The following is a 17,095-nucleotide window of genomic DNA, read 5'->3' as shown; positions in this document are numbered from 1 at the left end:
AACACAAGCTGCTAATGTCTGGACAAAGAACTAATATTGCTCTCTCCAAATCAGTCAACCTTTATCCACAATGTAATTAGAAATCATTCATCGCAATGAATGGATTTTAATTTAAACCTCTGCACAATCTCACCTCCGTTGGTTCATCTCGCCGTCCCCCCTGTTGTTCTTTCCGGGACCCCAGCTGTGGCGGCGAAGAGGCGACAGGGAGCGGATGCTGTTCCGGAGGAGACAAGAGCGCCGCGGCACCTCTGTCACTCTGTCTTTGGCCTCTTCTTCAGCTTCTCCCGCTCCTCCACCTCCGTCCGGACCTGCAGAGGTAGCCCCTGTCCGTACGCCCTCCTCTGGGCTCCAGTTGCAGCCCAGGTGCTGGCTGCCCTCAGGACTGGAGCTGGACGGGCCGACACTGGCGGTGTCGTCTGTGGAGGAACAGGAGATGGACACCTCGCGGCACTGGTCTCCTCCTGTCACTGGTTCAGTCATTCTGCAGACATAACACAACACAAAAATATATATATATATAGTATAATAATAATAATAATATAATAATAATAATGATATAATAATATAAAGTAATAATATATACAATATATTTATATTCTTAAAATTCCTACTGCCCTGCATTGTTTACAGACAGGGAACTGTCAAAGTAAAAGAAACTCCATCCAAAAGTGATAGTTTACCATGAGCCTCAAGGAACCTGAGTCAAACTCCAACAAAATCTTTATTGATTTATTATTTCAGGGACCAGACATGTGTAAAAGTAGTGTTTTTTTAAGCACTCACTTACTGTCCCTCATTTAATCAAGGAGTGCCTTTGTGGAGAGAGAACTATAATTGGCAGTGTTAGATTCATGCTCTGCTCAGTCACACAGGAAGAGAAACCTTTAACCCTGAACAAGAAAGTAACTTACGGGAATTCAATATAGTTTCAGTTCTGTCAGACACATAGAGGTACAATAGAATAGAATAGGAAACAAAACAAAAGAAGAGAATAGCCTATCACACTGTACCCATTAGCATTTCTTCACCAAAGCATGAGATGAATTAGGAGGAGTTGGAAGAGCTATTTAACCCACAGGAATGGCATATAATGAGGACCAAATGGCAAGGCTGAGGGATATGAGCCAGAGCCGATTATAGCAACACTGCCATTAAAACAAGCACCAATAAATAATGGCTACCATGTGAAAACAAATGTTATTTTCCAGGAAAATGTTTCTACTTCTTTTCTAGGTTTATACATGCCTGTTTGAAAGGCTGTCATTGTGATACGAGATTTGTCAACTAATATGCATCTTTGCAAATGATAAAATGCAAAATTCATGGTGGGTTTTACCTGTCTGACAGCTCTGTGACACAGGTAAGGAGTATAACTATGAAAGGAAATATTACTGTAATTGCGATCTGGCCTGACTCTGGTGGGAACCAGCTCCTGTGTGCGCACACAGGTTTGGGACAGTCCATTTAGAGCTAATCTGTAGGTGTGAGCTTTAACTGGGGCTATTGTGCAGCCAGCTGCAGTGTGAGAGCCGAGCATAGAGCTGCCTCTGTTGGGAGAGCGGGGAATGAAAGATCTGCTTTATGCTGCATACACGACTTCCTTTGGGAGAGAGAGGACGCATGAGTTTATTTGTGTGTGTGCGTGCGTGTGTGTGTGCGCGCGCCCGTTCAGACTGCATGTGACTGCAGTGTATGTTTGTGAGTCACATGACTTTAGCTTCAGAGGAGAATTCAGCTAGGTTTTAAACTTGATTGCATATTTTCGCTTTTAGACGATGCTCACATCCTCACACATTATAATTAATGAGCATGTAAAGTTATACTAAAAGAGAAATTTACAGTCCTGCATCGTGTAAAGGAAAGACAATTTCCCTACAGAGAGCAGTAAAGACATTAATCCTCTCAATTCAGCCTTCAGTCTTTGTTTGGAATCAAAGCTTGTGGACTTCATGGCACATTTCACCCGCCATTGTCTCTCTGCAGTGCCCTAACCCCTCTCAGCATCATACTGTAAACATCCCAGGCAGCTGATTCCTTGCGCTGACTCTTCCCATTGTTGTTTACAACAAAAAGGGACATGCGGTTCACATTACCATAAGCATGTTTCAAGTGCCCAGCACAGCAGAAATTGAGAAATACCAGTATTTCAACTTTAACCAAAGGGCGCCCGACTTCAAACAGACTTTCAATAGGAGAGCCGAGTGACAGCAGGGACCAAGGCTTGCACCTCCCTGGCAGCAGCAGCATGGAGCTGCTGGGCTTAAAAAGATGCTTAGTAGATGTTTGGCATATCAGCCTTGGGTGCTGATATATAAAGAAGCTGAGCACAGACTGACAAAATAGCTTTATATACAGCCTATAATCCCAATAGGACAAATCGCAGGAGCAAACACAAAATGTTTTCTGACTGAATGTACTGTATGTTTAGACTGGAGCCATTAAAGGTGAACACTGCAGGAAAGTTTGTTTGCTTCTTCTTATTTTTATATTTATATTATATTTTTATATTTACTGGGCTCTGTAACAAGCTGGTTCAAACTAATACAGCAACGCAGTTTATATTACAGGGATTTGAGCCTCAGATAAACACTATTAGAATTGATCTCACACTGATTTCCAGGGAGTGGACGGTCATTTCCCCTGCTGGCAAATTCAATCTAATTGGCAAACCAGTCCAGCGTGTGTGTCATGGAGGTGGCACCCTTCCCACCCAACCCTGGCTATGAAAAGAAAATACATCAGCAGTGTGTCCGACCTTTCTGAAGACGCTGTCATATCCGGGCTCTACGTTCAGGAAGCTCTCTATGTCGCTGCCAGAGTCTCTGTGAGCTGTGGAGGGACAACTGGTGGTGCTGCCGGTCCTACTGGGCAAACTGGGAAACGCTGATGACTGTGAGGATCCTGTGAGACAAAACAATAATGTGTTAACGATTAAATGTCAGATGTTGACAGGAGGAGAGAAGAAGAGGAATGTTAACCATAAAACATTTTAAATTAGAGGAGAAATCTTGACATTCTGTTTGTGTGATTAAACTTAAATTCCATGTTAATATTTTCTCAGTGAGAGCACTCACTCCAAAATAATATATTTTCATTCACTGCTCTCAAACACAAGCAGGTCTGTTAGACATCAGTGCAGGAATTTGAGAAGGTGTGAAAAGCCTGCACGGATCAATGGCCAACTGTCCTCACTAAAGCCGTCTGTGCTGAACTGCAAAGGCAAACAATTACTGTTTGTGTGTTCCAAAAGGTCTAAGGGCCAGAACTGAAAATCTCACTTAGAGAAAAATCGCTGAAACTGAAAATGCTATTGATGCTACGGAGAGTGCAGCAAAAACAGTTTTTTATGACAGCGCAGCATCACATATACCATTAGTCACCCTGAGGCCAACTGCACCCTGATGTTAGAAGTAATTTACTCTTAGTAAACAGTTGTTTGCTGAGGAGGAATGAGAAATACCATGCGGACAAGTTTGAAGTCTGAACATCAGCTACACTGATGTGCACTTAAGTAGGTCACTTTTCCACCTGAACCACAGCCAGCGATGTATTACATTTAATGTCTTCAAGACAAAGCAGCTTTAACAGAATGGTCTCGTAGAAAACTTTTGGTCTGAAGTCCCAGGTCGCTGCCTCTCAGCAAGGCCCCAATGTTTCTTAACCACAGCAGCTATTCAGTAGCAACCCACCATGAGTCATTTTTAAGTAAAAATAAATAAAATAGCCCCCTTACCCAGCGAAAAGCAATCCATCCTCAAGTCTGCACACAGAACAACACTTCTAATGCAATGGTGTTTTGCAGCTGCAATTTTTCTGTACATGTAAGGACATGTACAGATAAGTATCCCACAGCTGACTAAAAGAGGAAGATTGTACCCGCAGCCACAGACGTATAACAGCAGGCTGACTTTAGCCAGCTGCCAAGAACAACTAGATGAGATCATTCACCGGGGTTTGTTATTTTGCATCATTTCTCATGTCTATTTTCTGCGTGAAAAGCGGAAGTCGTTCTTTATCCCTCAGGATTATTTATCGTCCGCTGCAGTCATGTGAGCGGGAGGAAGTTCCATCTGTGCATGTGCGTGTCCTGTATATGTGGCCATACAGTGTAGCCCCTTTTCCACTGGACAAAACACCCACTAAAATCTGGCTTTTTTCTGCAATGGGATGGATACAATCAGCATTCACTCCCAAGTCAAATGAGTCTGCAGTAAACACAGGTTTTTATCAGCTCCGATCGGCAGTAATGAAAACGTGACACTGAGGCGAACACACTAATTTCTTCTTCTTCTTCTTCACTTTGTCAGTCTAGAAGCTGATCCTCCACCTTTCTGCGCAGTGTTATGACGCACATTGAACTTCTGGGCATTGGCGGATTAGAAGCACTTTACGTTTGTGTACTTGTGTTTTTACATCAACAAAAACAATGTGCAACAGTTTTTCTTCATATCGTGAAAGATGCAACGCTGGCAAGACAGCAAGGTGAGGGAGCTTCTCAGTCTCAGACACGGTTGTGACGTCGAACATGACCCACCAGGTTAAAAAAGAAAAGAAATGCAAACTGCTGTTGGCAATGGGCAAGGAGTCAATCACCTTTATTTAGTGGATTTACCAGCGATTCAAAAAATCTGCGTGTACTCGCAAATGTTGGTGTAGAAGAGGTATATGAGTGTCCTCATAGAGGTGTTGCATTCCCACCAAAAATATCCAGAGTAGAGAAAACTAAAAATGTCAATATTTACTGCCAAGTTAAGGGATTATGAAAGTTTCCATCAACTGCAAAAATCAAATGTGACTGATCTTGAGAGATGAAGAAAAATTGCAGCAATTTTCCACGTTAATGCTGAACCAGGTCAAAGGTTGCAGTCAAATAGTTACTGTTGTTGGTGTTTTATGAAGAAAGAGGAGGCCAAGCAGAATTCAGGAGGAGAAATGCTTAGATGAATGAAAAAACTGAAAACTAGACATCATCAAAAAGAATCTGTAGAAATGAGATGTGGTGATTAATAACAGACAAGATAAGTATCTAAAAGGCATCCTTGTCTAATAACACACTCTTCTGTACATGTTCATACTCTTAGTCCACATAAGTCCGCCACTGAGGCTACCTTAACGGATTTCCCTCAGTGCAGATAAAAGCAGCACTTATAGATTAAATGCCTTTTTTTCCTTTTACCCTTACATTTCCCTGTCCAATATTTTCTGAGAACACGACAGGTCAAATTTGTTCCAGTTTCTTTGTGTGACTGTTTGTAGATGGTGACAGAGCTGAGAAACCACAGAGGACTAAGCACTCTGGATACACTGTGAGGTCTAAGACTACATCACCTGCTCAGTTTTGTTTGAAAATGCATCAACTCTGCTGCGGATATGTACTCCCGTCGGAGTTTTTGGAGCCGCTAAAATTGAGAAGTTTGAAAACTCCCGTGGCTTCAGTTTAGTCAGGTCAGGCAGAAACGGAGATGTTTGGAAACGATGACATAGACACTCACAACTGCTTGCTGATTGGGTCTTTTTGGTCACATCATAGCTTTCGCTGATTCCTCAGGATCCTATCACATGACCCTTTTCCAGAATAAAACAACTGGCATAACCCTCAGCTACCAGTGTAGAACACAACATGGATCATCATTTACAAGCGTTGCTGACCGTCATGGGTTTCTGCTTCTCGTTTGTAGCCTAGCTCTTTCTGCAACTAACAACCAAATGCTTCCTGTGCACACCAATAGGTGCATGCCCAGAGTACAACAGTGGTCATGTAATATGTGTTTTCAGGTGTGTTAGTATGGACAGGGATAAAATCAAGTACAGAGCCAAAATGCTTGTATGGATAGTGATCGTTTTAGTTTGAGATGGTTGTATGGATGTAGCCGTAAGCACAAACGTTGTGCAGCACCAACTTTTTTTAATTTTTGTGTTAAAGTCTGAACAAGCAGAGCAGGTCCTCCAGTAAGTGACCTGAATCAGCTCTCATGTTACCAGCTGGATGGGGCTATTACACAGAGGGGTTCTGAGAATCCTGAGGGTGGTACAAACATGAAGCTGCAAAATAAGCTCCAATCAGCTGAGGAAGAGGCCATCAGGGGGTCAGGAGGTGGGATGTTAGTGGGGGTAACAGACATTACTGTAAGTTTTTACACGGCATTAATGAGGAAGGCTACATTCAAGAGACTCACACCCTCAGGTTTTGCTTACAGGACGTGTCACCCCAAGTACTTATGAGGTCTAAAACCTCAATGACTACCTTCGTCGCAGCTGTCGTCCATGTTTGTTTTCGCCAGGTGACTCCCTCACCCGTGTAAATTATGAGGAACGTCGATCTAGAGTGATGTAAAAGTCGCATTGAATTCAGAGATGGGTCACATGGCTGTTCAGGCTGAGGACGCGTTTCAAAAAATCAGATCTGTATCTGATTTAGACCCACATATGAAAGTGACCAAAATCTGATTTGAAAAGATCAGATTCCATGTGACTATATGTCATTAAACAATCAGATCTGGGTCACACAGGGGAGAAAAGAATCTGATTGTGGCCACTTGGGCCCGCTGTGTGAACGTAATCATGTTCTTTACTTGAGAGGATGAACTCATCAGCTGTTTTCATAATTGAGTGGAATTAAAATTGTGCATTTCAATTGCACTATGTTGCCCATATTTGAGAACTGATGCAATAAAACATAATTTGTAATTACAGAGCTTGACAAAGCCATGAAAGGACATTATATTTAATTCTGATTATGAATGTGGTCTTCAGAGGTCTCAGCCATTCAAATCTTATTATTAAATGAAATTAATGTCTACATCCAACACAGTAGAGGTGTGTGACTCTATTGGCCACATTGTGACATGCAGAGGATTATTTCTGTTGTTTTCCCTTAGGACACGTATATAAAAAAAAATCTGCAGTAGAAAGGTCACAAGTTTAATTGCTGCAGTTCTGTTCATCAAATAATCACTGAACACTGTTTTCACAGGGCCCTATGTATTATGTTGTTTTATTAAATAGACTGTTACCTCATGGCTTCATTAAAAGCAGGTTTCTTGTAAATTATGCTGAATAACATCACAGTCCAAACACGAAAGCTACACTGACCTTTGACTGTAAGCGCTGCAGACAGTGGAGCGTTAACTTCAACACGGTGGATGTGGAAGTTAATGTAAAACCATTTTAGCATTAGTTCTTCATTTGCTCTTAGTTCCTCTGTGAACGCGTGTGAATGTGTGTGTGTTGGGTGGTGGTGCTGACCGTGGTGGATGATGGGAGGGTTTTTTCTCCACTACCTCGCACCTGTCCACCAAAACTAGCAGGGGACTGTGAGTTTTGTCAGCTGTCTCAAACACACACTCTCACACACACACACACACACACACACTCTCCCTCTCACTCTCTCTCACAGACACAGACACACACACACACACTGAGAACAGGTGTAAAGTTCTCTGATGACATAGTGGGTGGTTAACATTGTTAATGTAAATTAGTTCATACAACTGGAGACTTTATATTAACTCATTTATTTATATATCTTTTATTTGACTTTCATTTGTGGAGAACAGTGGGCCCACCCAAGAAAAATATTACATTTCTAGATCTCCACAGGGGCAAACAAAAGAAACATATTTTCACTTTGAAACACATGAGCTCTTTTCATAGCTCAGGAGATGCTGTCAATGCTGAACCTACTCAGGTCAAACAAACAGTTACTGCTGTTGGTGTTTTCGATGTGATGTTGGTTAACGAAAAGCACAACTGAGGAGGAGAAATGTTTGTTGTTAGAGGAATGCAGCAGAGGAAAAACTGAAAAGTCGCTATGATGCACAAAAATCAATTCGTAGCAATGAGAACCTGGTGATGAATAACAGATAAAGCATCTCCCTGTCTAAAAACACCCATCCCTACATTTTCCTACTGTTAGTCCAGATAAGTCACCACTGAGGCTATCTTAACCGTTTCCCCTCAGTGCAGATAATGTCAGCACTCCTTTTACCCTACATTTCCTTGTCCTGTATTTTCAGAGAATATGGGAAATTAAATGTATGTCTTTGTGTGACTGGGCTGGTTGTTTGCAGATGGTGACAGCAGCCAGTCAGTCTTTCTACAAAGCTGAGAAACCACGAGGGACCCAGCACACTGGAGACACCCTGAACAGGTTGAGCTGCACCAGCTCCTTTTTTAGTGTTCAAGTCTGAGGGAACAGAGCAGGTCCTATGCAGTAGATGGACTGAATTAATTCAGTATCATACCCAGTGAAGAGCAAAACACATTCACAAAATAAAATAAATTAAAAAATATATATATACAAATGAGTTGATTCTAGGCAATGTTTTGGAGCAGGATAAATTGTATATACTCAGAACTCTTATGTTAATAGCCCAAATTATTACAATCAACTTAAGTCTCACTTACTAACATATAACCAATGGACCCAAAGACTTCTGTTATACTGTACCTAGTTAACTTAACTGAAGAATCTAGGATGAGTGAAATATGTAAATCCTGTCATATGTCTAAATCTTTCCACTTATTTAAATGCTCCAACATAATTTTTGTACATAAAGTTGTTTAAGATTTTTTCAAAGGAACTTGTTCCATTAAATGTATTAAATTATTGAAATACCTAATGAAAAAAGCTTCTCATTTTCACTGATATATAATCTCTCCTTCCTCGAACACATTTTGAAAAGTACGCTTAACCATAATGTAATTTCAACCTTCACTTTTACACATGTCAAGACCACCTTTTACTCCCATATCTTTGTCTACTCACTGTTAGATTTTTGCCTTGAACGCAAGGCACACCCAACGTGTCTCCTTCTATATAAATAAGGGTTACTGAATTGAGTTTAGGAAAAACAGGCTTCACCCGTGATAAATGTAATATAGAACATAACAAACAGCAGTGTGCAGCAGCAGAAGCGTGACTCTTAACACAGCCTAGTGAACCACAGGCAGCCAGGCAAGCTGTGGCCTTCCAACAACACATTAACCATAGTGAAGCTGGTCCAGCTCCATCCTAAATCACAAACTAGGATCTGTACAAATTAAATTCCTGTATATAGTCTGTTCTGCACAAACCTCTAAACCAAGTGCTCTTGAGTCATGTTTGTGCATCTAAACCTACTCCATATCTGTATAGTATGATCTGCTTTTGATATTAACAAATACAGAAAGAAGTCTTGGCAACGTAATAGGGTTACACACTGACAGATAACACACAAGCAGAGCCTCACTGTGGTCGCTGTTGTGATTTTAACCTTGACCTTTATTTGCAAGTCATGTTTCCTGAGTCAGCCCATTCACAATGACCTTTGACAGAAGAAGGTCAGTTCCCACAACTCCCTCCCTCACCATATGGTTTTCTGTTCTCTAACCAAGTCTCATTAGGGTCTTGACTGTGAGAGTTTAGAGCTCTGTCTGAAATAAGTCACCATCCATTTATGCACTATTTTTCATAATGACAGCACAAAGAGTTGACCATGATCATCAGAGTATCACGGCCACTTAATGGGGGAGGTTGATTTGGAGAATACACTTGAAATAGTTCTAGAATGAAGTCCTAATATTACGAGAATAAAGTCACAATGTTAAGATAAAAAAGTCAGAATATTACAAGAATAGAGAATAATAGAATAATTATTTTAGGGTGTCGAGGAGGGATATCAGAAGATTGGCCTGTTGATTCCAATAACAGTATATAGGCTGTATAATAGTTGGTTAAAGTTTCACAAATAACTAAATACTTCATCTTTTGGCTCATCAGCACAGCATTATCGTAGGTATTATAATGTTCTTCTCTATTAGGAATTGATACTGAAAACAACTGTCTTCAATTTGGCTCTGTAATTCTTGAGCATGTTAGCAGGCTAATGTTTGTTGCTGAGCACAACACACAAAGTAGAGCTGCATGAAGCTGGTGGGAATGACTTCAGTTTTGTAGGTACTTCTTCACCAACTGGATGAAACGTTTCGGTTTCACCAATTCATTTCCGTGAACATTAATAACACTATAGGTGGGAAGCCTGTCTACTGTCACTTTAAGTAAATCAGGCACAGATTTCAGATACAACTTTAAAAATGTAGTGTTTCTTGTATTCTACTGTCTCTTATGAGTGAACAGTGGATTAGAGATTTACAAGCAGCCAGATCCCTGCTGTGGTTACCTTCTGTTGCTATCCTCAATAAATAAGCATAAAGAGAGACACAGTTGGAGAGAGACAAAGACAGAAACACAGAAAGAGAGAGAGAGAGAGAGATTGATGGAGAGGTATATTTCCACCAGAGAGGAAGTGATGTTGACTTATTCCAGCTGCTGCACAGGAAATCCCACTCTTACATTATACTTCCGTCTAACACTCTAACACTTTTCTTTCTTTATCCCTCTCTTTTCACCTTTATTTCCCTTCTATTTCTTCATCTTGTCCTTTCGAACCTATCTTTTCCTCTTCCTCTCCATCTGGAGGACGGATATGTTTCATCTGTTTTCCACGCACATAAAATGCAGTTTGTTCTCAGTCTGATCCAGTTCATCGATCTGTTGGCCTTTTTTTTATTGAGACTGGTCTCTGTTGACAGACTCATCTTATGGAGGTCAAACAATCACTTTTTTCTTATCTTTGCCATAGCTCTTCCCCAGGCAGACATATGTGTCAACATCAAAAATTTCTAAGATTGAGCTTCCTCCTCAAGTCGTTCCCCATATACTGACTAAAATAAATTCACAGCTGCAGAGGCAACAATCAGCTGTTTAATGACACGTTGTTTTTGGCCAAAAAAGCAGAGAAGCTCAAGGGGACCGCAACATCCTTTCACTTACTTTGGTCCAGAGTGAAACGTCTTGACAAATAGAATGGATAGCTATGAAATGTACACAAATCCGTGGTCCTCAGATTAAAAGATATAAACTGTGGTAAAACCCTGTCAGCACAATTCGTACCACCATGAAGTCAAACTTGAAATCCATGCAATACTTTGCTTTGTAACTGAAAACTTGCAAAACCTGCATCAGTCTCTGTCGTGTCTTTTATGCTCATTAGTAAATGTTATGATAACATGCTAAAGTGACCATGGTATAATTTTCACTATAAGCATGTTAGCATGCTTACCTTAGCATTTAGTTGACAGCTTCAATGCCTCAAAGGGTATTTTGTTAGAAAATTCTATGTCTTGTTAACAATTAAAAGACATTCATAAAAAGGTGAACTGGAATTTAAATGAAATTGGGGTAGAGACAATTTGCTTGTTAGAAACACATAAAATGCCAACACAATGTATCGATATTTTCAACTATGAGAAACTTGCCAAAAACTATTGCAGAGCTAAGATGACATCTGTGACCGCAGGGTTTCTACTGTCCATCCTGCTGTTTCTCTTCACCACCACTGGCGTCAACATTAATTAGCTCTGTTACATTGACTGGGTCTCTTCCAAACACTCCAGAGGGGCAAGTGGAATACAGCAAGGGTCAACTGGAACCACACCAACTTATCCACCCTGAGCTGTTGGCAAAAATATGTATCAAATCATTGACGTGCGCATGGCGTTCATCCACATCCTTGTGCACATGCTGTCTGAGCATGAGATACAAACACAAACACATACTGTGCAGCTCATCAAAACTTTGCCTTACAATGCCAATGCTATTTAGATGTTGGACAGGTGACCCTGGCTATTTACTGGCACATACTGTATACTCTTATTGATCCAATTGCCCTAGCCCCATTCTTCCCAGTAAAATAATCGCCTCCCTTTCCTCCATCTGTATGCTAATTTTCAACGACTTTTAAACAAACAAAAGTTAATTAAGCCAAGTCTGCACAAAAGGATTTGCTCCAACTCCAACATGACCTATAAGTATCAGTATACAACATTTTGTAAAGTCGATCTTCATAAGGACAACAATCGACCATGCTCAAGACCCGCACAACATAGTTGGCTTCTCATGCTAATGTGTCAATGCTAAAGAGAAGTACATGGAAAAACACCTCCACAACCAGATGAACCACAAAACCGTTCTCAACACATGACGTCACTCAATGCAAAGTGAATCAGCAGCATTACGGTTAAAACTTCCAACTCATATGTGAGATTCCAGCGTAAGGAAGCTTAGCCACAGGTTAAAGGTAACAAATATATCAGCAGATTTACCATCCAAACCACAACTCAACTATTGGTTGACAAAAGGCTAAAGGTTACAGAGAGAAGCAGAGCTGATTATAATTACCACCTTTGTAAATTTGGTTGTACTCGAGTAAGGCCAAAGACCAAAAGATATTTAATGACAGCAGAGAAGCATAATCAGAGGTTATCAGGCTCCCTAAAATACAAACATTTAACAGCCAAACCTCATCCTGTCAAAGTCTTGATTTAGTATTTCACACATTTTCTTTTGAGTACAAAAAAGAGGCAGACAGAGGCTGTTGAGCTACAGTATTGAATATAACAAAAAATGGCTGTTGTCAAAATGCAGAAGCTCAACGATACAAGTGTCTTTGCTTTGTGTCAGCGACATTCAAGCAGACTGCTTGAGGAGTCACCGGGCCAAACATAAATTTGCCATCGTGTCAAACAAATGGGTTCCGTGAGACAAGGGATATAAACATCTTCCATAAACATTAATGCATGACTGACCCAGCGTGACACATTTGTCACTGATGGGAAAGTAGCCTCGCAGTAGAGCTTATAGAAACAGACATAAATCATCTTACATTTAAAAAGCAATGCACAGAACAATGTACAAAAAGGCTGTTTGAATACATAACGCCTTTGAGACCAGCAAATCTGGACAAATAGTGGCGAGCAAGGACTCTTACCTGAGTGCGGAGTGTTGCAGGGCTGATTGAACGACGCCTCTCTATCTCGGTGGATCTACAGAGAAACAGGAAGACACTGAATCAGCCTGAGCAACATGTGATTGTCACCCACAGAGAAATTATGATGCAGACTGATGCGTCTGTTAGGAAGTGTTGCTCGGCTCACAGGATGGGAAGCAACGATAAAACACTCTTTATAAACGCAGGCTTGAGTGGACTCATAGGATTTAGCAGCTACACTCCGGTTCCATCTCCTAGAGGAAGTGTTCGCAAAGATCTGACTTTGGCCTGATTTCAGCCTTCAGAACTAACAGTCACACTGACACCAAGTCAAACACACTGACACACACACACACACACACACACACACACACACACACACACACACACACTGCCTGTCAGAGATCTGTGGTTGGCTGTACACACACAACTCTGGGGCTCTGCTTCCTCTGTGGTCTGACTGTCTATAAAACAGCTGTGTGTGTGTGTGTGTGTGGGTGGGTGTGGGTGGGTGTGTGTGTGTGTACGCGCAAGTGAGTGAGAGAGCTGGTTTTAGCTACAAAAGCAACAGGCAGCCCCCCTCCCTCTTCGCAGGCAAGACAAAAGCTTCGACAGTTTGGCCGAAGCTGTGCAGACGTGACTGACAGCTCTGAATGTGAAGCTTACAGACTCAGAGGAGCTCATTGTGTTTTAATGAGCTCCATCAACGAGACGCAGATAAAGATGATGAGCTTTGACTTTGAATGTGTCTCTCATACAAACCAAGTGAACTGAAAACAGATTAATAATCTATTAACAAAGCCAGATTGCTAACACCAAGCTCTTCACGAGAGACCCCTGTTACAAAAGCCTTATTGGCTGACAACATGGCTTTGTTTTTTGGGGGCTCGAGTGATTTCTGAACTGCAGCTACATCGACTGTAGTGGAGAATTGATGCTTCTTCCTTTAAAGATGTTTATCATCTTTCCTCCATCAATGGTTTTCCTTTTTTCTATGTTGCTACAGTAGCTTGTTTCCCCATCCTTAATTCTTCCCATTTAACTCTGAACCCCAGTAAACCCAGGTTAAGCCCGGCTCAGATCAACAGGCTTTAGCGCAGCCCTTTAAACTTGGCTGTGTACAAAGGAACCTCCAGTCAAAGTATAAATAAGTCACTAATCTAAAGGCCACAACCTTGTGTGAATCAGGGGAACAAAAAGATGCAGTTCCACCATGGGCCACCAAATCAGCTTTGAGTTTTACACACATATGGATCCAAAAGTATATATTGACATTTATCAGGTCGTTGGTTGTGAACAGTCCACTAGTTCATTAGAGTTATGCGGAGAAGAAACCAATAATGTAATATGTCAATTTTATTAGATTTACTAAGATGTAAGTCAGTGTGGAGTTTTCTGAATAAGAAAAGGGAGCAAAGGATCTGAGATAAGACAATATAAGGACAAGAAAACAGTGGAGCAGCAAATAATTTATTAGTCTGACATTTTTGGAAATACGCTTTGAAAAAATGATACATCCCACCCCACCCATCGACCCAAGAAGCCGACTTTTCTGTGATTCACTCGCTAACTTCGGACTATCATAGAGCTGACTGTGAGCAAAGTAAGTGGTACGCCAGCAAAGATTGGTCGTGTTTATTGCATTTCTTCTACTTTTGTTTTTTCAGATAAACTTATTTATTGATGCTTTTGGGATGTGAGAAGGATTTGAACAAATATGCTAAAATGTGTTTCAGAAACAAATTGTCGATTCCGACCTTTAAGATCAAAATGTTCAGTTGATAACTGATAACTAAAACATTTTGTTAATCTGAGGAAAATTATATTGCAATTATTATAATTTGTCATCGCCCCACCCTACTTGATACCACTCTCAAATCTGTCTGCTACTTACAGGGCAGAAGACAGTAGGTTAGCTGAGCTCAAAGAGATACAGTGACCATATGCACCTTAAAAACTCACTGATTAAAATCATTTATCTTGTTTGTTACACTTGTACAATTTCCCTGAGCTCAGAAAGATCAAATGGTTGTTTTACATACCGTCAGTCCAAGATTCAAATATGTTCAATTATCATTCACATGAAAACAGATAAAAGCAGCAAATCCTCACATCTGAGAAGCTGGAACCAGAGAATGTTTAGTATTTCTACTTGAAATGTGCTTTTAAATCTATAATTAGGAGTTTCCTCAGATCAAACGGTACATTCAAATTCATGGCAACAGCCTCAAAATGTGTTTACATTCTGTAGTTGCCTTCTCATTGTAAAAGTTCCCCATTTCCATGTGGGATTTAAATTGCCCACCTACGCCTTATGGGACAGTTTCACTAAAACAGAGATCTGGAGGGAAAGATGTTAAAACTAAAGTGGACGACATGCACAGCAGTTATTGAAGAAGAGAGAAAAGCGGCCGAAATGAAAGGAGAAAAGTCAGGAAATTAATCAAATCAAAGCACTAACAGACACAGGGATGAGTGATTCCCAACCAACGGGCAAGGTTGACACTCCCAGAATGCTTTTGGGGGGTGAGGGGGCTGAGCATAGTTTCTAAACAGCCAACCCTCAACTGTCCCACTGCAGATTACTGACAAGCCTGCAGAGAGCCAGAGGAACACTGAGCTCAGTTGTTCTGGCTGGGGAGTGGTGTGTGCATGTGTGTGCGTGCATATGTGTGTATCTCAAAGATCCCACTGTGATCATACACTTATGCATTCCCACACAACTTCTTACATACCAACTGGCTCCACGCACACGCACACACACACACACACACACACACACACACACACACACACACACCACAGACTCGCTTGTGCTCCTTTATTTCACTCATCAAGCATCACGTGCACACCACAGCAGAAATCCCACACACACAGTTGAACGCACAGACAGCACACACAGGCTTTTTTTTCTTTTCTCACAGCTGTGTTCAGATATCAAACAGAGCCCACTGAGAGAGAACAAACACGCTGACGAGGAAAGATTAGCTGGTCACCGAGGGCGCAAGTACACACCAGACTAACACACACATACATGTAGAAATGCTCACACAGGTTGTGCTCAAAAGAGGAAAGATTGCCAGTGATTGCTCCAAATTACAAAAGGCTACAAGCGGGGAGCAGTGACAGCAGAACTTCAAACAGAAACAAGGGAACCTGCATGAAACGCAGGCTGAAGCCAAAGTAAAGGAAACAGCAGCTCCAAGTATTTTCTCTTCTGACAGTTTCCCCACCATGAACCAACAGAACAACTTGAGAGTGGAGGTTCTAGATGTGGAAGTGCCTGCTATAGATTAACTTAGATACTCTACACTTGTATATTTTAGTATTTTATTTGTATTCAACAACTGTATAACACACACACACACACACACACACACACACACACACACACACACACACACACACACACACACACACACACACACACACACACACACACACACACACACACACACACACACACACACACACACTTCAAGGGCAGTTACAATAACTGCAATATTCTACAGGAATTAAATCTTTTACTTACACATTTATTTATTCTTATTTCATTACATTATATATCATTTATCTGACGCTTTTATCCAAAGCGACTTCCAATAAGTGCATTCGTATGTCTTTATACTGTCTTCCAATTTTTGTGATTATGTATTTTCTACACATTTTATTCTATTTTAACCTAAATGATGGAGGTTGCATTTTCACCCTGTCTGGCCCTATATTTGTTGGTTGGATGAATGGTGACCAAAAGATTGAAGAATGAAAGAAAACCGATCAGTCTGTACAAAACAGAAGCTTCTCAAATATCATAGCTTCAACTTCTCCTCACTTAGTTCAGCACGGATGGTTACAGAGCAGCAATGATGCTGCTACGAAAGTTAGTGATTATCTTAAGGACATGTGAGCTTGAGGAAGCATATTTTCCTGAGAGAAGCCCAGAGGACATAAAGAAAAATGTAGTAAGATCAATGAGGTTGTAAATACATTTTGTTCAATACAAAAATCAAGAGGCATAGAGTGTGAGCCACAAATTCCTCGAGCGAGTGTTCCAGCAAGTCAGTCAGCCTGTGAGTGAGGAACCGACCCCCCCGCCAAACTGGTAACTTGAATTCAGAACAGCCCAGTGCATATTTGCAGTGTCGGGGGAATCCAAACTGTACCCAGTAAAAACACATCTGGTTTAAAAATAAAAAGGCAGACTAGTGCGAGTGAGTGTGCGCAGCGGCAGACGGGACTTGGGCGGCTGCCTTGTTTCTAAACAGGCAGGCGGCCAGAGAGGT

General features: G+C 41.1%; 1 protein-coding gene across 1 annotated transcript in view; it reads right to left on the bottom strand.

Moving 5' to 3' along the window:
- Window positions 1-17,095, bottom strand: part of LOC117753428 (A-kinase anchor protein 13) — a 110,773-nt gene that overhangs the window by 43,329 nt on the left and 50,349 nt on the right. The window contains 4 exon segments of the mRNA XM_034571509.1: window positions 134-478; window positions 853-857; window positions 2,759-2,904; window positions 12,813-12,867. Of these exon segments, the coding sequence (XP_034427400.1) occupies window positions 134-478; window positions 853-857; window positions 2,759-2,904; window positions 12,813-12,867 (551 nt within the window).

This window comes from Hippoglossus hippoglossus, chromosome 3, assembly GCF_009819705.1.
Source record: "Hippoglossus hippoglossus isolate fHipHip1 chromosome 3, fHipHip1.pri, whole genome shotgun sequence".
NCBI classification, from domain to species: domain Eukaryota; kingdom Metazoa; phylum Chordata; class Actinopteri; order Pleuronectiformes; family Pleuronectidae; genus Hippoglossus; species Hippoglossus hippoglossus.
This window is presented reverse-complemented; position numbering and strand designations above follow the sequence as displayed.